Source organism: Harpia harpyja, chromosome 8 (assembly GCF_026419915.1).
Source record: "Harpia harpyja isolate bHarHar1 chromosome 8, bHarHar1 primary haplotype, whole genome shotgun sequence".
In the NCBI taxonomy this organism is placed as follows: Eukaryota; Metazoa; Chordata; class Aves; order Accipitriformes; family Accipitridae; genus Harpia; species Harpia harpyja.
This window is the reverse complement of record NC_068947.1, coordinates 15,102,660-15,129,077: the sequence shown is the minus strand read 5'-3', so window position 1 is coordinate 15,129,077 and position 26,418 is coordinate 15,102,660. Positions and strand designations below refer to the sequence as shown.

Genomic DNA, 26,418 nt, shown 5'->3' with positions numbered 1-26,418 from the left:
CTACAAAACACAGGGTTTCACAAGGAATAATGTTGCATATTTGAAAATTTATTTCAATTGTCATCCGTAGTATATTTGACAGTTAATGTACTATAAAATACAAGGATTCTTTTTATTTACTGTATTTTAGCCACGTTGCATTTTAAAGGAAGACTCTTGGAGAACTGAAAATAACACAGAATCACTAATGAAATGCACTAATGCAAGATACTCAAACATGACATCAGTTTACAATTCTTCCCTGTAGTTCTTTTTTCTCAATGGGTGTTACATGACCGCAGCCTGCGGCACGCCAGCATTTTTTGACCTCTGTTCTTCCCTCAGTCCAGATTTAATTTCTTTGGTGTCTGATCAGTGTGGTGCATCACTGCAGTAACTTATGCATGCAAATGCTTTTATGAAACCAGTTACCCCCAGGAATCAGCTCTTTGCAGCACAAATCTTTTTTCATGACAGATATTTAGCTGTACTTAATTTTTTTTTTTTAAATATAGCTACTGTATATTCCAAAGTAGTTGCAGAGAGTAATTTTTTAGACTGCTGATGTCTTGTAGCTGTATCAGAAAAAGCAAAGAAATACAAAAACCTGTTGTACAATGAAGCAGCATCATAAAGAATTAAATGCTTTAATATTATTTCTAGGTAACAGCCCTTGAAGTAGATTATTTTTGTTGGATGTATTTTAAAAATGCTCTGAAGTCTTATAAAACCTTTTACTAGAAGAGGGATGTACTGCTTGAACTCTTAAATGTTAAGTACATCATTACTTTTTCAAATCTTTGGAAACGGCATCCGTGCTGACTGGACACAACCTGCTTACTCCTTCTGAACACAGACACGTGCCAACACACCCAGCCTGCTCAGCAGAAGTTTTCCTATCAATAAACAACCTCGACAAATATTTTCACAATGTGTAATGAGAAACGTTATAACAGAGTCCAGGAGGAAAAAAATGAAGTCACAGAAATATGGACACTGCAATAAATATTTTTTGAAAGCACTTCATCAAGAAAATAGTTTAAGATATGACATCAGCCTCACAATGAAAGAGGTGTTTTACTAATCTAGGCAGTTGAATGAAATTAAACATTTTCAGTGCATTACTTCTGGATCTGGAGTTGTCTGATTCTCTCCATACCTATGTCCAGAGACACTCTACACCACATTTGTCTGTCCTACATAAAGAACAATAATAACAACAATTTTCATACAAAAATGTTGTGGCTTTCTGGGTGTGCCAAGTTTGGCATAAAAAGAGTAAGACTGCTGGCTGTGCTCCCCGTTTACCCTAAGGTGAGTGTGGTACAGGAAGGTTCACTGCCTTTCTCCACAGGAACAGCTGCTAGTCAGAAGGACCTTAGGCAGCTGCTCACGATACAATGGGAATTTTCTTTGTGATGTTCTTTGGTTCTTCTGAAGGAAAGGTCAGGTTTGTAACAAACGCTTCATCCAACTCAAGGCTGTTTCCTCAAGACAACAGGTAGTTTTGTACACACAGAACAGGACCCTAAAAAGTAGAGGCAAAGCGACATGTTCCCACAGCACCCACCTATGCTGTAACACGTCCACACCCGGTTAGTTCTCATTTGCAGAAAGGAAGTTCAGTGCTAAGTTTCTTTCCAGTGCAAAAATTTGCAGAATAATCTTACAACTCAAAGTGAGAATAGAACAAGCTTTTCATTAAGAAAGCTATGAAAAAATCCAAAAGTAACAATAGCAACCAGGAAATATTGCAGCATTTTACTATTAAAAACTCATCTGCCTGCTGCTCAGACACTGTGGTAGCGTAGCGGGGTGAAGGTTTGCAGATCCATCCTGCCCTTCACAAAGGGGCATGTTTTATCATTTCCCTCCATCATTCTTTTACAGTACTTGTCCCTAGCTACGGGAGAACGTGTTTAAGGAAGCAATTCAAGTCAAAACCTGAGCGATGCATGAACTGGTCATTAAAAGAAATCTCTACGGGCACTCATCGGTCTATCTGGAATATGAGCGAAATCAAAGGTGCTTCCTACAGGCACACCCTACAGTACCAAAGCAGAGACAGTGTTTTAGCTACAAATATTGGATTGAGGTACAGATCTAAAGTTCTGTAAAACTCCGTGGCTGGAAAAACAGTACCAGAGCTATGCTTTCCACAGCTGACCTGCAGCAGCATTCATTGCTCATAAGCTGCTTGAAGGAAAAGGTAGAAAAAAAGTGAAGATGCACAAGGAATGGTATGCACACACACACACATTTTTTCATATTACATATATATAAATGGTCTCTTCTTTTTATTTAAACTTTTTAAACTCGGACTCAAGTTTCATTTGATTATAATATGCATCAATACTTGATTCTGAAATAAATGGAGTTGCCAAAAATTAACAGCCCAAAGCAGTTTGGAAAGCATCTGGTGGGAAAAAGCAAAAACTGGTGTTCATGTGTATCATTTTAACGATGCCAATTAACAGCTGTCTACACTCCACTGTACAGTTCTATGAAATATTGGTGTGCAGTCTCATATGATGTGGATCATGGGGGAAAACAAAACAGCAGGGTATGGACAACCAGGCACACAGACAAATCTACTATGATATGGAGCATAAAATCCTAAATGTAATAGGGACAACTTAATTTCTAGCACTTGCTGCCAAACCACCTAAAACCTAATATGTGAGGATTACTCTAAATTACCATTACAGACTAGTTTCCTTGTTTTAAGACTTCTTGGCTTTGTAACTGAAACAATCTACTAACATGTTCAGATTGTTTATGAGGTGAACTTTAACCTAAAAAACCCTTTTCTGGCTAGCAGACAGAAGTCCTTTGTGGAAACCAATTTGGCTGATCCACCTTCAGTAGGGACAAGGTAACGTAATAAGCAGTGCTGCCTATTGAGGAAATGAAGCTGGCCACATCACACCTATGACAAACTTTTCATTTGCAGAGAACTGTTTGAAGTGCTGTGGTGGCCAAGCCTCCTGGTGCAAATTTGTCTTGCCCGGGAGAAAAACCCGACAAGCTGCCATCGCATGGAAGATCCCGCAGGCTTTCCAGTCATGACCAAGCTGTTACACCTAACCTGGAACTGTGCAGCCAGCCCCCAAAGCAAGCTACTTTCGGGTCAGCAGATGTTAAACTTCTTGCTTTTAATGGTTAGCAGCAAAACCAGATGCCCTGCTTGGGGAAAGGGGGTGACAACAGAAACAATGGAGGAGAATTTGGACACAGGTTAGCTGCATGTTTTCTCTTTTTCACTACAGTAGTTGTTTACGGCAGGGATTTTAAGAGCTGGGCATTTTCTCTTATTTATTCGCTTAACTTCATTGCTATTACATAGAATTGCTATTAAATTCTAAACTACTAGGACTTCCCTCTCCTGACATGGGATTCTACAATAACCTGGATAAGAAGATTGCAACTAGGTGATACACTACTCTGGTGGGCTATTCTTATGGGGGCTAAAGTGTCTTGGAAGACTATGATTCAAAGGAGATATGAGATGATTTACTCGGATCCAACTGTCTAAGAAGAGCAGTGTACAAATAATTTGGATAACCAGCCACAGTTCTTAAGTGCTGATGGAAAACTCTCCAAAAACTCAAGGTAGCCATGAGAGAGTTGCAGACCTGAGACCAAAGCACAGGATGATAAAACTGATGTACAGGCCCACATAGAGAAGAACCAAATCAGCAAGGCTCTACATTTAGACCTGAATTTAAACACAGTGGTAATCCCAGTAATTCAGAAATATATGATGAGCTCTTCCAGCTGTTTCCACTGCAGACAATGCATAAACCAGAATTTAGTTTAAAAAACCACAGTAAAAATGTAAATATTGTAGTGCATTGTGCTAAAGTACAACAAAAACATAGAGACACAAAACGGAAATATTTAGCCAATTCAGTTTCTTAAATACAGTGTGTAAATGAAGAGAAAGTTCTGTTCATTGCAAAGTATTCCTTTGCAATCAGGTTCCTTTTAAAGAATAGATGCTTACAAAGAATGGCAACATAGATGTGTTTTAAAGTTAATATGAAGGAATAAAGGCCTTCGGCAATGAGATAATTACCTCTTCATAACTGTTGAAGTTATCTGTGACAAAGAACAAAGATATCAGAAAATCAGAAGAAAAAAAATCAAGCTATCCACCACCCTTCCCACCTTTAAGCAAGTTTAGCTGCTTGATGCCAAATACTAAAAAGCCTCCCTCCGCGCTGTGAGCTCTGAGGACTGTTAATGCTTTGGGACTATGAGGTTTCTCAGCATGTCAAAAGAGTTGCCGTCTGGGTGCACAGACTCTACACCCTTGCCTTCTTCATGAACTTGAAGGAATCCATAATCATCTATCCCAACTATCCATGCAATCGGGCCCTCCTCATTGTGGAGACGGACTTGCTTACCACTGCAAATAAAGAGAACCAGACGGTTAGGAATTAATTAGTGGACACTGCACAAACAATTAAAAATAACTTAGAGGACTAATGTCTAGCAGAATATTTTTATTTCCCACTTCACTGGTTCTTTACAGAGAATGATTTTCAGCACCATTTTCTACATGCTTTAATTTCTTTCTGTAGAATTAAGAGAGTTGGAGTTAACCCAAACAGGTTTTTTTGTTTAATGAAAGACGTGAGTACAGCAGCTTCATCACTAGCTAAACAAATCATTCCCAGTCCCCTTTGTTTTGAGCTGATACATGTAAAATACCTAGAACCATTCTTTAACTCAAGCTAGTCCATTGATTTTACTATGTGCTGTTTTTATTATCCCTTAAAAAATTACATCCTATTTGGGAGTATATTTTAACTAAGTCACTGGTATTAAAGGCAATCTAGTAGAAAAAGACAAAATATCCATGAGTTCTTTCCAACTTTCTTAAAAGAAAGTTTGAGAAGAACATTATACTTACCTGTGTACCCAGTACTTGTAGTAACAGGGAAGAACTCCATTGGGCCCTTTCTCCTGAAAAATATCTATAAGCCTCTCTAGCACAGTTACAGTTCTTGCAATAAGACAGTCTGCAGTTAAAGGCTTCAGCTTTGTACCCTCTTCCTTATTAAATTTTGTGATGAGATCATTGATGCATATGGTGGGGTTGCTGTTATTTACATTAATTCCAAAGCCTGAAAAAGACAAACCAAAAGAAGAGAACAGGATCTGTAAATACCAACACTTTGTTACCACCAGAAAGTCAGTACTTTATTCAACTACTTGATACCATTATCTCTAAGGATGTTTCCAGTAGCTGTTTTTCTTCAGTCTCTTACACCTTTAAATCTTCCTACTTGTGTAATTACAAATCTCAGTCCAGATTTTACTTGTTCCTTGCCCTTAAAAGGCCTCCTCAGAATTGTAGAAGCAAATCCAGTGCAGTCTTTCAAAACACACCACCGTATCAATGAGAGTTAGGAAGATGGTAAAGTGGTAATTTGCACGTTGGTTACAGTAACATCAAAGTGAGAAATTTTCTTACTCCCTAAAAGCTGACAGGTCATTAGCTAATTGAGAGTAAATCACTGATCATACTCTAAGATGGAGTTTTATTTTTCAGTCTAAAATTTAATTCAGAGATCTCTCTGTTTACTCCAGTTAGCTGATTGTATTTTCTGAAAATTAAGCCTTTTTACTCAGCTGATAAGCCTTGTTTGGCATGCTCTGAAAAGCCCAGAAGATTTAACTTTGCTGTGTAAGACTCCAGTTTGCTTAATCTGTCTTACCACAGCATATCCTTTAGAAGCCTCAAGTCTCTCACTGAGATTTCTCCATAACGTTGGCAGAACGCCTTTCTTATTTAAATATGGCTCTTGGGGCCTTTTTTGCAGCCTGCTGAAACAGGCTTTGAGGGATGTAAAGAAATATATTGTATTACCTGTTTATTTTTTTCTCTTAATAATTTGGATTTTTCTTTCCTCAGACATTTAGGATAAAACCCCTGTCTATCAGTCGGGTTTAGACATGATATACCTCCATGTGCAACAAGGTCCAGATACACTGTTTTGTAAATTTGCTACTAATGAGACTATTTATATATGGAATTAATTTGTATTAACTGTGAGGAGAAGGATCTCTTCAGTGAAAAGGAGGTTTTGACTTTTAACTAGTCAGAGAATGCATGCAAAGAAAGCCACAGTGATACCAGTACCAATACATCGATCCCATGCAAATGAGGTGAAATGTATTATTGGAAAGGTACAAAGGAAAACGAACTGGAAAATATAATGTGCCGTGTCATGCCAGCAAATCCCAACTCAGCTGTTTACACTCAAATACAGTACAAGTGAAGAGAGAGTGGCTGTGGCCATTAAGCTGTGAGTGGTACTGTCAGGGTGTGTAACGGGGCCTTGGAGTCCATCTGCAGGCTCAGGGCACTCAGGCTTCTATGTATGGACATCACTACTTAGCAATCCAAAAATTGAAACAGACACGAGAGACATACTGAGATGATGAGCTCAGCTGAGGCAGAAGAACCTGGGGATAAATGCAGTGGCAAAAATGTAGCCAGCTAATTTGAAAATTATTAGGTGCTCATGAGTCTTAGGGCATCTTTGCATTGCCCGTGTGAGAAGAGAGAAAAATAAACTTTCAGCACTGATCTTGCAGTGTGCTGATGTGGCTAATATATCTTCCAGTTCTAGAGCTAGTCCTGCCTTCAGCATCTGTGCACTGTTTGGACATGCCTTAGCTGCACACAGAGGCAGACAGAGCTTTTGCAGGTCAAGCACATTGGCTGTCCCTTGCATTCCACTTGTGTTTGGCTACCTATGTCTGTTCCGAGTCTGGCCCTTACATTAATGAAGTATATTCTTCTACAGAACTCTTCTTCCAAAAGTCCCACAACAGTTAAGTTCTTAAAAAAAAAAAAAAAAAGATTTTTCAAAAAAAGATGTTTAAAAGTATAAACGTGCACTGCGCTGTCTGTAAGGCCTTGAGCACATGGTACAGGTGAAAAGGCAGGTTCATCTTTTGCCATATTATTCTGAGGTACTTCTCAGAGCAGTGAAGCCACGTAGATGATCTTTGATTTTGATCGCTATCCTCATATATGGGATACTCTTCATGAGTGCCATGTAAACAGTGAGGTAAGGAATCTACATGACTGTAGAAAGGGGATGATGCATCTGGCTTACCTTTCCTGTTGTGGAAGTTTGATCTCATTGCTACTACTAATACAAGAAGTTAGATGTCACGAGTCACCCCTACTACTCTCAGTGACATACATCACTGAAATGATGGAAAAGATCCTTGGACTAGTATGTGGCAAGTAAATTTCAATCTTAGAAGCTTCCAGGTGAAAGAAAGTTGATGAAAATGTACATCATTGTATATACCTCAGACCTATCGCCACCAAGATGACTCCTGTGGACATCAGAGAGAATGCATACAGGAAGTTTCCATTTGAATTTGAATGGTTTTGTGTTTAGGGTAAGAAACACAAGGTCCAAAGCAAATATGTAATGTGCAAAGAGATATTTGATAAGAGGAACTATTTTTGGAACCATTTTTGCTTTTCTTGTGTTAACCAGAACAGGCTCTGGAAAAACATATGGAAGCAGTAAATGGTTGATGGGGCACAGAGAGACTTTTTAAGTGTCTCAGTGCAACTTCCATTCTGTACATGTAGATTATTTACAAAATGTGGATATAACAATTGAACAGAAAATTTAATGGCTGGGCATGTTTCACAGAAGGAGGTGATGACTACTTCAACTGTTTTGCTTGTTCGCGCCTTAAAATTTACAGCACCTTGACAGAAACGATATCATGCCCACACTCTCTGCAAGATACTTTACTTATCTACTGTGCTACATTCAAATACAAACCAAATATTATCTTCTTCTTCTTTAACCTTTTAGACTTGCTAAGGAATTTTCAATAATTTTTTAGACATAGCAGAGAGAATTATTTTTGGAACCAGAACCTAGAACTCTGCTGGCAGGTTTCTAAGCATGTCTGACAGATCTGTGCTGCTGCTGCTTAGGAGAAAAATTTTCCTTAACAAATAGCAGGATGGTTATCAGACTTGAAATGATAAAAACATCTCAATACTTATTTGTGGACCTAAATATCTCCCCCTGTTACAGCACTGAGACTTGCTGGAAAACACATATACAGTCTTTATGACATTGGCTGTGCTACCTTTTTGGAACCAGCTTTCCAGGTAGACTGTTTGTCTTCACAAGGAACAAGCAGATTGTCACGCTTTGCTCCCTGACCCAGCCTTTCCAACTACTTTGCAAATTTTACTTTTTGAGAGAACTAAAGGAAATGATTAATTAATCAAATCATTACTTCACTGCTGCTTCACTAGCAATATTCCAGTTTCTAGAAAGGTATCAACAGAAACAAGTTATGAATAAATTTTTAAAGGATGAAAGGAGAAATTAAAACATTACTATGTGTACGTAGCTCTTTTTCTCCTGATTTAAAAGGCATGTTCTTATTTAACTATTTGTCATGTTGAAAAGAAAAAGAAAATTGAAAAAATTGATACATTTTTCAGTATATTCTACTAGTTTTGCAATAGATTAAGTAGGACATTTTCCCTCTCTCCTGTAATGCTCTTTCTTTGAACTCCACTACATCGGCCCAGATGCTTCCATTTACGTTTTTCTTGTCAAGCATATGGAATTATTATGAAGAATGAAAACATTTACTTTTTGTGCTTCCTTTTGATTTAATATTGTGCTTTATTTCCTTATGCCTGCTGTCGTTATTTGTTCTTGTCCTTATCATTTGAACTCATAGAGACATTAATAACAAATTTCTTCAGAAAAAACAGTATAGAAAAACTTGAAAATAGACATTTACCAATAAGTATATGAAACGTTGTTTCAATAAGCGTAGAGTTTACCAGAACTCCACCAAGCTTCATAAGATCACTGTAGTAAATATCATTTGGCCATTTTACTCGCAGATCAATATCCTAAAGAAACAAAACCATACATTTAGAAACACTTTGCTCTTCGATACTGATTATAAGAACACGGCTCATTCATCACTCCATATTCTATATTTTCTGTACCTCTTTGCCACACCGAATGTGATACTGTCAACTGCTCTTCATAATGAGAACTTATTTAAGTGCTTCACAAATGTTACTGAAAAAGTCATAGTAACATGGTTACATGGTTTACTAAGGAGGTTGGCAGCTGTCAGAGAAAAGTATCTATTTATTAACCCCCCCCCCCCAAAGTTATGGCAGAAAATAAAGGCTTAGGGTGACCAAAAGGGGGACTAAAGATACTAGAGATTTTCAGTCTCAAATTGTGAGGTTTTATAGAATTCATTTCCTTCATTCACGAGTGCCTATTAAAGATTTAAAAGATCTGTTCAAGAAAGATGCAAACTGTGGCAGCTGCTGTGGCTCACTGCTGATAAACAGTCAGGGTAAGCCCACAGTAACATCAACACTATTTGAGGATCCTTGCAGAAACCAGACAAGGAGACAATGACATCTTGAATTTCAGAAAGGAAATTTAGCAGACAGGAGAAATTCCAGTTCACAACTATGTAAATACTTCAGTAATGTCCTAAATATATTCACGCTTTCGGCAGCTACGCTCAAGCAACACCATGGAGCTGGAAACACAAACTGTACTGTGTGACACCGTTCCAGCGCAATAGAGAAGTTTTTGTTGAAACCACAGAACTGAACTGAACTTTGCACCAGCTACTTAAACACAAAAAGAAAGCAAATGTGCTTCCTGTAGTTTGAAAAACTGCATATGACTGTATCCCCAGAGGCAAATTATGGGAGGTGCTCCAGGACTACAAGAGTCGCATTCCCTCCTATTGTAGATTATGAAATCCCTTTACAGGATGTGTGAAAACTGCACCTGGGTCCATGTCTACTTTCCTGACAGATTTAAAGGCCAGAGAGGAGTCCATTACACGTACATTGACAGGAAATACTACCTGATTTTGCTATCAAAGCATTCTAAGAGAGAGTATCACCAATTCATATTCATTATGGAAAACAACTTGACTCTTCGCACTGGGAAAAGATTTATAGAAGACTCTTGAGACATGGAAAGTATGACACAGTTGTTAAACAGTATTATCAGAGCTAAGAAATCTTCCGAAGAGATATTCAGTAGATCTTACTTATGGAAAACATACACCTGTAAGACACCAGACACTAGCTCTGCAACTGAAGTAACAGCAACCATGAAGAACCACCAAGTCAACTGGGTATTCTCATGACATAAATTACACAGCAGAGACTTTGCCACAAAACGGGGTTACAAGGTACTACACAACTATCCCCGTATTAAAGAAATGATGGGTGTCACAAAATATGCTGGAAATGGAGCACATTCTTATCTTCACTTACTAGAGATGTCTGCTGTTCTCAGAATGGGAAAGCAAAGCGTTCTCTTGATATAAGGCCCATTTGCATTTGCAGCACTAACATCTGACAGTAAAACTTCCAACTGAGTGGTCAGATTTTCTCCGGGAAGACCCAGAACAAAGGCCTCAGTTGCTGCCTATTTAGCATAGTCAACATTCATGGCAATCCTAAAAATGATGACTGGCTGATAAACTGACACACAGGTATTTCAGTTTTTTGAATGGAAATCCTGAAATGGACTTTGAGCATAGCGAACGACATTAAAGTGTGTTAAAGTATTACTAAGATTCTGACATAGACCCACAGAGGTGTGGAAATTTGGAGGAGAGAAAGAAGCCTGATCTATAGATTAGCCCACTGTTTGCAGCTACTACAGTTTGCATGGCATGGATGTTCATCCAACATAAAGAAAAAAGCCCTGTGTTACCTAAGTCTAAAGGGGAAATTTAAGCATTGAGTTTCCGATAAATCTTTTAATTTCTTGCTTTAACGTATTTGAGTCCAGTCCCTTAACATTGGTTTCATTCATTGTCTAGGGTGGATGTACTATCAAAGAGATTCAGTAGTTTTGTCTTGGTCATAGCAAGCTATGTATTGTATATGTGCTATGTACAGTACATGCATTATTGATACATACTATTTTTATATTAATATTTAGTACTTCAGTCACCTTTTTCCTCTTGAATGGAATAAAATAAAAAATGCCAATGTATACCAGAGTAGGCATACAGAAGCAAAACCACCTCCATTCATAAATTAACTCCTTCCCCAGTCAGACTCATATTTTATAAAACTAACTCTTGTCCCTTCTATTTTAAATGGTTAAATTATTCACTCTAGCCAAATATTTTATATTGCAAATTTTAGCCTGAAGCATTTTGTTTTTATAGTCAAGTTATGAACCACTGAAGTTAGAAGGTTTTAATAGAAAGGCTGACAGACCCTAAACTACAGCAAAGCTACTGGGTGCCACTATAATAAAGTTCATGTGTAAATGTGTATAAGTCATTGATTTTCTGTAATATAGGAAACATATGCTTTAGTTAACTACTTCTGTAAAATACCAAAGTTTTATAGTTAGCAAATATTAGGAAATGGTAACATTAAAAAGCAGATATATGAGGTGATGAAGAAGACTGGTTCTTCATTTTAATACTGATGACAGGACACTTGATTCCCTCTTGAGAGCAATACTCCTAAGTTCTTGCTTTAGAAATCAGTTTTCAACCTTAAACAAGGGTTGGAAAAATCTTTTAAAAGGGATAAAGTGACCACTGAAACAGCACCAACAAAAAAAGTAGAAAAGGATTTGTCCGTTTTATTCATTTTTCCCTTCTCCCTCTTCCCCAACTCCTTCAAAATCAAAACAAATTAACTCAATTGTTAGACAAACAAAATTGACGTTTTCTTTACTGCTGAAGACTGAGTCTTAAGTTTCATAAGATTATGAGTGAACTGAGTGTAGTATACTTAATCAGCTCAGTAAAAGACAGTATTCATCATATGTATACTAGATTTCTTAAAACATATAAATAATCAAGCACGTATGGAGGCTAAGTTTACCACTATATTAGTGCTGAAGAACTATATAATGCATTCAGTCATTCTACACATAGAAGACATAGTTAAAATCTGAATTTAATGAAAATGGAAACAGGAATTTTGAGATAAATTAGAATGACATACCTCATATCCTGGTACTGATCTAACTGACTCTACCACTGCCAAGGACACCAGGTGTTGAATAAAAGGAATTCTCTGGCCCAGGTTGGAATGTAGAGGAATGGTGATATGTAAAGTGGATAGTGCACAGCCCATGGGACTGAGCCAAACATTTCCACCACGACCTGTGGAGGTAGAGAAAAAAAGTTAACTTCAACTCAAGAAAAAAATACTTATAAAAAAGATCACTTTGTTAATGTAGACAACTACAAAAGAGAAAGATTCAATAGTATCCATCCAAGAATCTACCGTAAGTCCTGTAATGGAGTTTCCAAACTAATTTTGAAAGAAAAATGGTTAAAGTGCAAAGCTTTTCCTTTAAAAAGACAGCAGGTTGCTTAATGTGCATGCTGCTACTCAATCTCCTAGAATGTCCTAAATGACTTGCTTCCAGGATTTTCCTGGTATCTAGTAACATACACATTTCAAAAAATCTTGCTTTGTTTAAGTGAAGAAGTGTTTGTGAACATGTTCTGTGTGCATTTAGAAATCCATCCACATTGGGAATCAACTTGACAGAAGCTAGATCTGTACCAAAAGCCAGGTAACCATCTTCATGTAGAGCTGTGCTCAGAAGAGCTTATTAGGCTGGGCACTGTGTTCTTCTAATAAAATGAATGTGGCTTTTAAATCAGTGCTAGCAGCTTCCTGGGTGTCCTGGTTTTGGCTGGGATAGAGTTAATTTTCTTTCTAGTAGCTGGTATAGTGTTGTGTTTTGGATTTATTATGAGAAGAATGTTGATAACACACTGACATTTTCAGTTGTTGCTAAGTAGTGTTTATACTATAAAGTCAAGGATTTTTCAGCTTCTCATGCCCAGCCAGCAAGAAGGCTGGAGGGGCACAAGAAGTTGGGAGGGGACACAGCCAGGACAGCTGACCCAAACTGGCCAACGGGGTATTCCATACCATGTGATGTCATGCCCAGTATATAAACTGGGGGGAGTTGGCCTGGGGGGGATCGCTGCTCAGGAACTAACTGGGCATTGGTCAGCGAGTCATGAGCAATTGCGTTGTGCATCACTTGTTTTGTATATTCCAATCCTTTGATTATTATTGTCATTTTATTATTGTTCTTATTATCATTATTAGTTTCTTCCTTTCTGTTCTATTAAACTGTTCTTATCTCAGCCCATGAGTTTTACCTTTTTCCTTCTGATTCTCTCCCCCATTCCACTGCGGGGGCGGGGGCGGGGGGGAGTGAGTGAGCAGCTGTGTGGTGCTTAGTTGCTGGCTGGGGTTAAACCACAACACTGGGAAAGAGACAGAACTTGCTTATATTTATCTGCAAAAGATTGTGAAAGACCACATGACAGTTCAGGCAGGTCCTGCAGACTCAAAAACCCTCTACCCCAGAGCAAGTCAAGACCCGGTCTTGTTCCAGTTAAGTCAAAAAGGAGTTCTGATTTGGAAGTCTGACTTGTATTACACTAAATGTAGTGATGGCAGTTTCCATGACTGGGGAGACGTTTTGGCAGAAACTAGAAGACCACTAAATCATTTCTGCAAAAGCCACCAAACATCCTGAAAGTGTTTACTTTGTTCTCTATTAACTTAGGTTTTGAGTTTGAATCCACAGTTCAAGCGGGAGGAGAAGACGACATGAATATTCTATAGATTATATTATCAAAAATACTCATAATGTATCTTTAAGGCAGCTAGGTGACATAAAAGTGTCTTATTTCATATGTTTAATACACATTTATTAGCACTAGAAGGAAACTTACTCACCTTTCCCTTGTGTTTGTTGAACAGCAATTGCTATTAAACCCATCTCCTCAGGCAACTCAAACATTAACCTGCCAATTAGGAAAAAAAACCCCCATGCTTATCAGCTGGAACACTAAGCTACATTCATGAAAATCTAGGCTTAAATATCAGGTAATATTTTATGTTAACATTGCACTACAATTTCTCCTTTTTCAGTTAACATTTATTCTTGACCCAAAAGCATTAGAATATTAGAAAAAGATTAACTGAAAAATGATAATGTAAAACATTACTATATCTATTATGCTGGAAAAAGTTATAGCTATAGTTCATTTAAGGTGCCATCTGATAACATACGTTTTGTATTTCTTCACTTTTTCTTGAAGTGCTTATTTTTTGCATGTCACTATCTTCAGTAAGTGACAACTAGCAATTCTAGACATTTGTTTCTACTTACAGCAAATTTTTGTTCATACTACAGAATATAAAAGCAGCAGTTTCTGATTATTTAGAAAACCAATATGGTGGCAATAAAGCAGTTTAAAAGATACACTATCCCCTGAGAACTAATTATGATTTAACTACAGTAAATAAATCTACACCTTCTGAGAACTCTAGAGAACACTGGCTTATTTTAGGCTTGTGTTCTGCTTTTAAAATAGTTTCACTTAAAAGAATACTAACTTTCCTCTGGGGATAAGTAGAAAGTGCACTTTAACACCACCAAATGAGTCAATGCTAGACTTAAAAAAAGAAGGAAAAAACCCTACTGTGAGAACTTCGTTCAAGCCACTTTAAAACAGATCTGAAGTGTACTATGATCCTCCTCCATTTCACATTTTCAGGAAGAGTTATTTAACAGATAAAACAGATATTCAAGACGTTGCCAGCAAGATAAACCCAGAAAGTGATGTATAGCCTACAAATCTACTTCTAATATGGGCACAAATATCGTGTTCATTCATATAAAAGCAATCTTGTCTTGGAGATAAGTGCAGTCCAAATCAGCAAAGGGTACCATTCAAAATTATTTCCTCTGAATTTCAGATACATATGAAAGATGTTTCAAGTTCTGCAATCAGGCAAGTATCCCGGGGCAGCAGGGACCAGCTGCAAGCAGAAGTGTCCCCCCATCACCCACAGACACACGTTTTTAGGCAGGTGACAAGCTAAGGAACAATCCATTCCTCCTGCTTCGCAGGTTGAAAAGCAGGGCTTCAGTAACTCTTGGGGCTGTATCAGTAGCAAAATGCAAGTAGGATCCCCAAGGTTTCAGAATATCTTTCAAATGGCTGACTTGCTTTCATGGAGATCAAAATGGGAGGTTATTGGAGGGCCCAAGCAAAGTCTGCACCACAAATGCCTTCGTTAATTAGAAATACTTGAACCCAAACTGACAGAAGCAGTAACAGGCTCCACGATGTTTTCCCACATTACTCGTGAATCAGTGAGACGTTGTCAAAGAGCAACGGCCAGAAGATCTCTTTGCCAGTCCCCTTCCAGTTCATGTGAAATACAGCTTGATAATTCTTTCCTTTGGACCCTATAGATTGCACACTGAGACCAGGCTCACCTATCCTCACCAAACTTTAACATTAAAAATATACCTCTTCTTATGCTGCGACCTAGGGGAGAATCCTCCATAGCCCATGAGGCTTCAGCCCTGTCTTCTGGGAACAGTGTGATTTCAGTTACAACACCAAGTTCATGGTTTTGCAACATGAAAATCTAATTTAAATTTGGAAGGACAGTTAGGAAGAGATTACAGGCTTTGTTGAAATACACTGATTTCTGTTACTTCTCCATTCACGTATTTGTTTTTAAATAGGAAAAAAAAAAAAAAAGAAGTCATGTGCTGCCATGATGGGAGGAAAATAATCAGAGCAGGAAAAAAAGTTAATCATGAATCCAAAACACAGGCTTCTAGAACAAAGAGATATGATTAACAGAACATATGAATGTAGCTATTAGAGGCTTGGCAGCAGGTAACAACACATTAAATGCAGAGACCGAGTTTGTACTTTTAAGGGCCATGAAGAAATTCTTTAATGGACACAACATGGGGAAGTTGTTAATACCCAGACTGATACAGCAAGAGACAGATAGATTTATTTTTACTACTTCCTGAGATTGTGCTGGAACTACCATGAAGCCTATGATAATAAAAAACCCCACACAACCGCCCCCCTAAACTTCAGAGCTTTGTAAATTGTGTGTGCTTGTTAGTTTTTTTTCTGGGAGAAACAATTTGGATTTTCCTTACCAGAAAGTGTAACTGTACGTGCACTTTTTAACATATTGACTTCCCTTCTTTTCTTTCAACTTAATCAGTTGCAGATTTAATGATTTCATTTTTCTGCAGAGTAACTTAATCACAGTGCTCACCACATTTTCCCCACGAAATTTTTTCCTTCAAGAAATTTTCTGTTCTTTTTTGTGCTCTTTAACTAACTTGCTCTACATATTAAGTCAAAAGACCACACTGAGATACAAGAGTAGGGAAACATGAAACGTCTGAAGACAAATTTACCCATCAGGAAGAATATCAGACGGCACCTATATGACCATAGAAGATGATACTAGAATTTTATGTAAATTTTTTTTTTCTGCTTTGAACATTTTTGTGGTATTTTCCAGAACGTGAGCAAGACACTTTTGGTATTCAAGAATATTAAACCAGCTGAAATATTAAGAGAGAGATTCTAGCACAATTTTTTATACAAATACCCTCCTCTCACCCTGTAGTGCATACTATGAATGCTGTCAAGAGTAATAAACAATACTTAATTGCTTTACAGAAATTTCAAGTCTAAGGAGAACTCTGTCTTCACGGCTAGTCAACACAATGACTTTTCTTCCTACATGAATGTAAAATGGGAATTGAAACCACAAAAACTATGTTTGAATAATGTTAACGGCCTGACAACTATAAATTTCATTGATGTTGTGGGTTTAAGGTTGAAACTCTCATTAATGCATCCTGCTGTGTTACAGTATTGCAGAGGTATTACAACAGGCAGCATTACATTCCAGATGTTAAAATACCTGGGCACAAGAGGGTAAGTTATGAACAGATTTCTCCCTTCACTTCAAGTTTCTTGTCTGAAAATCTCACTCTCAAATAGCTTGTTTATAGAGTATTATAAAAGCAACATAAAAAACCCTTTCAATTTTTAGTCAAATGGAAAGGAACATGCCTTTTGACCAGTTTCTTGTATTACTTTGGACAAAAAAGTGCCCTGAGCACTTGCTTTACTACTTTATATTCACTGTTTCTGTCCATTATGTCCAATCTGAAAACAAGCAGTGTGCCTACTAATATTTTCCCTAAACTCTCCTCCATTGCCCTCCATCTTCTTTTCATAGCCCTCAACTGCATGATGCTGTGTCTGATTCCAAGCTCTGTGTGCTGAATGGCCTGCCAGAAGGCATGCTGGCCAAGCAGAATAGGTAACTCTCGAGTCCACACTGCAGACTGCTTGCTGGCAGCACTGATCTGGGTCTCTGTCTCCTACCTGGAAGCCTGTTTTCATGAGAACATGAATACCTGGGGGAGCTCAGAGATATGGAGGTCTTCTGTAAAACAGGCAGTAGACTGACTGAGAGCTGCTGGGCCATCATCACAGGAGAAGCCACCAAGAATGACATCATGGTGGGAGTCTGTTACAGACCACCTAATCAGGAGGAGGAAGTGGAAAAAGTCTTTCTGAGCAACTTGAGGACATCTGCAGATCACAGATCCTGATTCCTATGGGAGACACCCATCTCCCAATATCTGGTAAAAGGCAGACAAAGTGGGATGCAAGCAATCCAGCTGACTTGTGGGGGATGCTAGGGACAAGCTCTTAACACAAATATCAGATGATTAACTGGAGAGATCGACTTGATCTGCTACAAACAAGGGAGAGCTGACTGGGGAGGTTGTAATCTGGGGCAGCTCTGGCCATAGCAACCATGAACCAATGCTGTTCAGGATCCTGAGAGGAATGAGGAAGGCAAGTAACAGAGTACAAACCCTGGATTTTACGAGAGTAGAATTTAGTTTCTCCAGGGACCTGATAGATGGGATCTTATGAGAGGCAGCTCTGAAGGGCAAGGGAGCTCAACAGACCTGGTCTTTAAAGACAGCCTCCCACAGACAAAATAACGGTCCATCACAATACTGAGGAAAATAAGTAGATGAACAAGGAGTCTGGTTTGGCTAAAAAGGGAATTCATGACTGTAAAAAGAATGTAGAAAAGAGATGGAAGCAAGGAGAAATGCTACAAAGGAGAAACGCAGAAACATTGTCCAGACAAGCAAGGATAACGTTAGGAAAGCTGAAGCTCAACTGTAGCAGAGATTGGCAAGAAACATGGCAACAAGAACTTCTACTGCTACACGATAAGAATAAACAAGGAAAATGTGGGCTTGCAGCTGACTGAGACAAAAGCACAGCGGACACACATAAGGCTGAGTTAATGCATTCTTTGCCCTGGTCTTCACCAACAAGGTCTCCCAGGCCTTTACAGATATAGACAGGGTTCAAGAAGAGGAAATACCAACAGTAGAATAGGATTGATCTTATAAATCTCTTGAGAAAACTTGACTCATACAAGTCCATGAGAGCAGACAGGATGCATCTGAGAGTGCTGAGAGAGCTGGCTGATGGCACATCAAGGCTGTTTTCTATCTTCATGGTCATGGAGATCAGGGGAAGTCCCAGATGAATGGAGAAGGGCAAATGTTGCAACCATCTTCAAGATGGTCTTTCACAGCATCCTTGTATCTAAGTTTGGCCATTGTGGTCTAGATGGATGCACTACCAGATGAGCAAAAAGTGTCTGGATTTTGAGATTGAAAAGTAATGGTTTGTACGCTACCTGTACACTGGATACAACCGCAGTTCCTCAGGGGTTTATCCTGAGACCTATCCTATTTAATATCTTAATATCTTTACCAATGACCTGTAGGAGGAAATGGCATGCACATTAATCAAGTTTGGGAATAACATTGAACTATGAGGATAACTAAGCATTGGTACAGGATGCCCAGAGAGGCTGTGGAGTATTTCTGTCCTTGGAGGTGTTCAAGATCTGACTGGAAAAAGGCCTGAGCAAGGTGGTCTGAATTTGTTGTTGACCCTACTTAAAAGAAGAAGGTTGGACTAGAGACCTTCAGGGATCCCTTCCAATCTGAGTGATTCTTTGACTCCAGGAAATGTACAGGAACTTGGTATCTCTGGTATTTCCAGCTGTCCTTTAAGTTTGGTTGAAATCAGTCAGAAACTAGCCATTAGCTACTAATTACTAAATTAGCAACTTAGCCCAAAGGCTGTTCACTGGAATCCCCTATCCCAAGTAGGATCCTAGATTAAAGTCATTTTCACACTCTCTTTCTAGCCTAAATATTTAATTTTATCCATCTTCCACTTTCCATGCAGTATTTTATACATGACCAGGTGCAATATGCAGGCTCCTGGAAGATTGACTCCCACAGTTGAGACAGGTAGAAGAACGTCTAAACTGTTAATCCTACTGAGGCTTATTTAAATGATAGGAATCTTGCTGCTCTGCACTGTTATAACTTTGCCTATATCCAGCAGGCAAAATATGTGCCAGAATACACTATTACATGAATGTGCTCTTCTGTTCTATTGCAAAAATTCATAGCTTCTTTCACTTTATAGTGGGTTTCCCTATAGCAATGTTAGTACAGAAAAGACCATTTAGTGTCAAATTCTCTTTGAACTCCTTAGATACATTAAAGTCCTACATCAATGAGAAAAAGCATTAAGGGGTTACAATGTCCCAGACTTGTGGGAAACTAAAAAAGTACTGGAACCTTGGTCTGCTAGTTTATTGTACCTTGCTTCAACAAATACTACAAAAAGAAGATTGTCCGATACTAGTCATGACATTTTCAGCAAGGAATAATCTATTGATACTATGAATGACACAGGTTAGCAACTTATATATACTTTGGCTAGTTGGTTAGTCTTTGAGAGCAGTGCACTAATAACAATATAGTTTCAATAAAACTGCAGTATATAGGAAGACTGTAAGTAGGGCAGTCATGTGAGTTATTTTTCAGCTGGATCAATGTTCTAATCTGGCTCACCATAAATGAACACTGCTGTTGGCAAAAGGGAAGCAACAGTAAAAAAGGCCAGCGGACAGAAGGGAAGACTAAGCCACCTCTTTCTTACCACCCATGTACTTACGTTTGATTTAAATTACTGTATTATGGCCTCAGAATAGTGCATGCTTTGCTTGTGGAATTGCTTTGAGAACCAGGCCTGCTGAACAGGCAGGGTAAAACTCCACCATTAAACGCTCGCTTTTTCTGCTCACTGCATTTTTCAGCTGGTAATTTTCTTGTCTCTCTATTTTTATACCAGATATTTTATAATTAGTCCTTTGTATATGTTTATAGGCTTTTCCTCTTAAAAAAAGAAAAAGAGAATTTTAAAACACAGTACCATACAGCCAAAGGTGTCAGGAAACATACCCAAATAAGAAAGGACTCCAAAAAATTGGTTTGCCAACAAAATGCCAGTAAAATTTGAAACCTGGGTTCAGACACACTGGTAATGTTCCAAAACTGAAAACTTAAAGAACTTCTTTATTCAGTAAATCAGCTTCTCTGTGAATATCATCAAGACCACAAAGTTACAGTAAAGGAGGGAGTTTCCAAGGGAGATGTGAGGAGAGTTTAGGGGTTTAAGTTGTTTCAATTTTTAATTTGAAAAGCAAAAACCTCTACTGTTTTGAACAATTTATTTAATTTTTTTTTCCTTTAATAAGTAATATTTTCAATTCATGACCTTTCTCCATTTGAAAAAGCTACCTGAAGCATACCAAAAAGTTAACATAGGACAAATGGAAATGAAACAGGTTTCATTAAAAAAAATGAACTCCAGTGCCAAGATTTAAGAAACAGAATAGTTACTGCAATGCAGACAAACCTATTTATCACAACATGTTAAGAAGAGAATCTTCAGACTGGAATAAAAAGTTATAAACATATTGATCAAAACCAGATCTAACCACTCTTGTCCAAAGCAAAGCACAGTATGGATGCTATACAAAATTTAAAACATACAGATCAATGCAGCCTGTAGTGATGTCCCTTTTAACAGTAACTTCATCACACTTCATTGGATTCACAAGCTCGAGAAGTGGGCCTGTGTGAACCTCATGAAGTTCAACCAGGCCATGTGCAAGGTCCTGCACCTGGGTCGGGGCAACTCCCGGTATCAATACAGGCTGGGGGATGAAGGGATTGAGAGCAGCCCTGCAGAGAAGGACTCGGGGGTACTGGTGGATGAAAAGCTGGACATGAGCCGGCAATATGCGCTCGCAGCCCAGAAAGCCAACCGTACCCTGGGCTGCATCAAAAGCAGCGTGACCAGCAGGTCGAGGGAGGTGATTCTGCCCCTCTGCTCCGCTCTGGTGAGACCCCACCTGGAGTACTGCGTCCAGCTCCAGGGCCCCCAACATAAGGACATGGACCTGTTGCAGCAAGACCAGAGGAGGGCCACGAACATGATTGGGGGCTGGAGCACCTCCCCTTTGAGGACAGGCTGAGAGAGTTGGGGTTCAGCCTGGGGAAAAGAAGGCTCCGAGGAGACCTTATTGTGGCACTTCAGTACTTAAAGGGGGGGCCTATAAGAAAGGTGGAGGCAAACTTTATAGCAGGGCCTGTTGCGATAGGACAAGGGGTAATGGTTTTAAACTAAAAGAAGGTAGATTTAGACAAGACATAAGGAAGACATTTTTTACACTGAGAGTGGTGAAACACTGGAAGCATTCAAGGTTGGGTTGGACGGGGCTCTGAGCAACCTGATCTAGTTGAAGATGTCCCTGCTCATTGCAGGGGGCTTGGACTAGATGACCTTTAAAGGTCCCTTCCGACCCAAACTATTCAATGATTCTATGATTCTGTAAGAGTGTACAAGTTTGGTCACTGTCTGAGAGGGAAACCTTAAAGTAAACCCATACAGTACGGCAAGCAACAACAGCATTTCAGTAAGGTGGCAAATCTATTTTAAATCAGCATTGGATTCACTAACCTATAGTGTGAGGCACCTCAAGCATTAGGATCTCAAAAGTAATCTATCGTGATTCTGAATTCGTACAATATTACTTAAAGTCACCTCTCAGATAAAATAGCAAACCGAGAAATTTTTGCATACGCAGTGACTCTAACTTGATATTCTGGCCAATTTCTAGTCTGGGTAATTACATTTCCTTATGAAAATTTCTCTGCAATTTACTAAGACAGCACTTCATTTCCTGTCTTAAATCACACAGGGTGTTAAACAGTTGCCACGTTCCACCAGAGAAGTGATGAAGTTGTTCCCAAGTAGCTACTCAAACAGTTAGGGTTAATGGAGAACAAAAGATGCTGGACATACTGCGTAAATTAAACTGAGCATGGAAAAGAATTCTATGTGAGCAGAAACTAGCTGCCCTCCCCAGACCCTTCACAGAGGCTTCCATTGCAAACTGGGAAAAATCAAAGCATTTCAACAAAAAACCATCCATTTCTTGCTAAGTAACTGTAGAAGACCTAAAAAATTAGCAATAACACGTATTTTCCTTAGATTCATAATTTTTCTTTTACCCTTTTACTATCAAAAGTTTCATCAAAACCAATCACACTTAAAATCAAAGAAGTAATTTATAGTTAAGAGAATACTCTAAAAGGCTTTAAATTTTCTTCTTTCATTTGCTTTTGTTTCTTTTATTTTATGCCTGCAACACATATTGTGCTCCAAATTTAGATCCTGGGGGTTTATGCCAATGGTAATGTGGTTGTTGCTATAAACCTAAGGATGTAGTAAATTTCTAGTCTTCCTAATCCAATGCTAACTGAAAAATAATTTTATTTTTTCTCCTCTTTCTAAAGGTACACTCAATAGTTTTCCTACATTAAAACAAGAGGTAGCATATTTTTACATTGTTTGACACTTCTTGTGGTCTATAGACTAGGTTTTACCTTTGGGGCACCTGTTAGTTAGTTTAATATTCTTTCTGAAAAATATTTTTAACGTGAAAAACAATTAACTAAAATTTCACGCAAATTTCTTTGTTACCACTGTTTTCCTTGGCCAAAAGCATCTGAGTCTCAATTTTAAAATTTCCATGTGCCTCTCTCACCATGTAATTTAAAAATACACACAGAACTTCTTGTAAATTCTAAAAGCTTATTCATATTCTTATTTCTATGATATGGGGTACACTATACAATGTATGTTACAAGCACCGTCATGAAGATGGTAATTTGACACGTTACTTGGCATTAAATCAAATTTTTATAATTTTGCCCAGGTGTTACAACTATTATAAAAACAACTATGGCTTCATAAACTGGCAGGTAAAGCACAATTATTTTACTTGCATGTCTTTTTTTCCATTAAGCACTGTGAAATATGAAATCTTTGAAAAAAGTATTACTAACTTGTTTTTGCTGTGCAAAAGCAATCCAAAGCTTTGGACATTCCCTCTATGTCAATAAGCCCAGAATTTAATTGCGAAACTCCAACAGGCAAAAATGTCAGGTTTTTTTCCTTCTCTATTAAAAAACCCTAGATGTGTAGCACCTAGAAATTTCTTGAGTATAATGTAAGAGATTAATGCAAAAGGATAAATTTAATGTGAACCTGGGAAAAAAGGTATTTTTTTGTTTAAATAAAAACTGTTCCAGTAAGAGCCATTTTTTAAAGAAATTCTTAGAAAATGGCAATTTAGCTCTAAAATTTTAGTTATCATTTGAAATACTTTGTTTAGCAAGTAAAGTTTAGAATATTATTTTTTAAAAGGCATTATTAGACCTGATCAGACATTTTCCACATACATAATTTTCATAGAAAATACAGATTCAGAAAAGCTACTATTCTCTAAGAGAAGGAGGAATCAATTTGTCTGAAACAATGTCATCTTTCCTTTAAAACACTTAACACTTTTTGGGGGTATTTTCAGCCTAGTAAAGTAAAAAAGTTGCTTCAAATATATGCAAATGCTAAAGTTTTGAATTATTTAAACTTTGAAATGTATCTGCCCATGGTACCACAACTGAGCTTTCACAGGCCTCAGTTTCCCCCTGAAGCCTCAAGTTCCGTTAAGAAGCTACATTTCCCATCCAGCTTGTGGTTCCTCTTTGTTAAGCCATGTGATGCTTCACAGGTGACACACTTTTGGGTGAGGAGTCTGGCCTACTGGCCAGAGTAGCAACATGGGCTATCCTAACTAGAACCTTTACAAGGCATAAAAGTCCTATATGCACTTCTAATTCATTGTTGACCTGACTTGAAATGAAGCATTGAGCTGGATTATAAATCCTGAACATTACACTTCAACATCCCAAAATAAAATTTCCCTGCAATTTCTTGTTCCCTGTGTGAAGTAAGAACTGATGATACCTCATCTTTTTTCTGGTTTCAAGTTGCAGATCATGTTAGAGATAGTAATCCAGAAAAATTATTGCTTTTTTTTTATGGTGAATAAAAAAAGGCAATAAACACAATAGCTGAACTGAGTTGGATCTGTATTCATGTGTCTAATAATTAAAACGCAAAAATGCTCTCATCAAGTACTGGAGTCTTATGCTAGCTGCTCCCTCACAGTGCCAACAGAAACCACAAGATTTCTAAATTCAGTATTAAAGCATACAGCACTTTTCTCATGCAAGAGCCAACATCCAAAAACATATAAATAAAGAACAGAAAAGTTCTGTTTCCAAATATGTTGTTAAATATTTTTAAAACCCCTACTATTAGACTGTGCCAACTTGAAGGCAGACTCCAATAGTTAATTTCATGGGTGATTAAGAATGGATTTCAAAATAAGGAAGTTACTTTATGCTGGCCACAGCATCCTCTGTAGACTCCAGAAACAGCCATCATAATGTAGACTTTAACCACAGACTCTACACGAAATGTAGCTGATATTCAAATCCCGAAACAGTGGATTCTCTTTGTCAGGGTGGGTAGGAGAAAACCCAAAGGTCCCCACGTAGCCTCGTTACTTCAAGTTCTTCAAATGCAAGAAAAACAGTAACTTCCTACTTCTGTAAAGTTCAAAGGAATGCCCAGTTTAAGATAATAAAATATGTACAAATGCCTCTTAACCATGAGAGGTGGATGGATGGGTAAAGCCCTGAACTGGAGAGAGCTGACATCCAAGTGGGGAGGGCTGCACAACCATCCTGAATCATGTATCTGGATCACGCCTGCTGCTTAAGCAGCAATTGCTAGGGGGCAAGAAACCATATAGGTCCCCAGGTAAAGCTATACGTGGATCTTGGCATCTGAGCAATGACCGCTAACATTTGCAAGTAGTGGATGATGAAGTCTGAATATACCAAATATTGTCAAAGAAAAAATGCCTTTCACTCTCGCATTATCTTAGTAAACTCAGGAATTACTTGCAAATACTGACGAATATAAGGCATCAAATTCTAACTGTATATCACTATAAATGGTATTTCAACTTTCTTGTATGAAACCCAAAGAAAACTGTAGGATGGCTCACCCCCTGCCATTTCTCCCTCTCCCCCATCTCTGCTGCAGCGTTACTCTGTTGTAGTATCTCAACAGCCAGGATCTGGTGGCAAGTCCTGTTGTCTGTTACTAGCTCTCAGTGGATGTGTTTGATGACATGCCATTCTTGCATTTGCTCATCAGATATGTAGTCAGTATTCATACAGTAATAGATGAAATCTGTCATAAATAATTTCTGAACCTCCCGACAGACCTCTGGGTCCTCCTTTGCCTAATATTTTTGTGCATTCTTTAGCTGTAGAGTGAAAGCAAAATACAGGCACAGCAAAGAAACATTGTTGTTCAGCTTTACTGATATATTTCTACAAAACAGGTGTTCAGTAGACCCTGACACTTGAATTGAGTTGTACTAAAGCTTAGTCAGATGTGAAGCCTTAGCAGAGGTGTTCTGGGCTCATAAGTGAATGAGCAGAACCATTCAGATCACATGCAACAGAAGCAAGCATCAAAGAGAAGGAGGAAGACTTGGAGGATTAGTTATACGATACTACGACTCTTAGTGGTACTTAACACTAAGCAAGCTAAAATTGTGAGACAGACATGGTGGTATTTTATTTTAAGTGAAACAGTAAGGTTTTATCCAAGGTTAGGGTGGTCTGTAGTAAATAAATCCTTTTGTTCTGGAGAAGGAGAAAAATGGACTGGGAAGAATGTCTTAAATGGGAAGCATCAGCACAGACATATATATGGTACTATGCAAAACCACTCAGAAATAGTCAGAAATTAATAAAATTAATAAATATGTGGAAGAACAAAAAATCAGTAGTTAGCAGATTTGTGCAAAGTAAAAATCCACCCCACAAGCAGAAGGCTATGTCCCAGTACCCAGATTTGTAATCATGGCAAAATGAGCCACAGCTGCGTGGTAGCAAGCTGAAACCCGACTCTGACAACAGGTCAATGGTGACAGCTACAGTGTAAGTCTAAGATACAATTTTACACCACAGTCACAGAGGGCTGGAAGGAACCTCAAGCACCATCTAAGTCTTCATCCCTTCCTCTTCTATGTCTGGTAAAACATTCTCTAGACTATTCATAAAAACTTACAACGATGGAGAAATGACAGCTTACTTAAGCAAACTACCTTTCTTTAGCAATTTT

At 38.2% G+C, this 26,418-nt stretch overlaps 1 protein-coding gene across 1 annotated transcript in view; it reads right to left on the bottom strand.

The window, feature by feature from the left end:
- Window positions 1–27: 27 nt before the first annotated feature.
- Window positions 28–26,418, bottom strand: part of HLCS (holocarboxylase synthetase) — a 133,896-nt gene continuing 107,505 nt past the window's right edge. The window contains exons 7-11 of the mRNA XM_052794268.1: window positions 13,793–13,860; window positions 12,026–12,186; window positions 8,797–8,911; window positions 4,898–5,111; window positions 28–4,390 (exon numbers count right to left, since the gene is read on the bottom strand). Of these exons, the coding sequence (XP_052650228.1) occupies window positions 4,222–4,390; window positions 4,898–5,111; window positions 8,797–8,911; window positions 12,026–12,186; window positions 13,793–13,860 (727 nt within the window). The 3' untranslated portion in view covers window positions 28–4,221. The remainder of the gene's footprint in view (window positions 4,391–4,897; window positions 5,112–8,796; window positions 8,912–12,025; window positions 12,187–13,792; window positions 13,861–26,418) is intronic.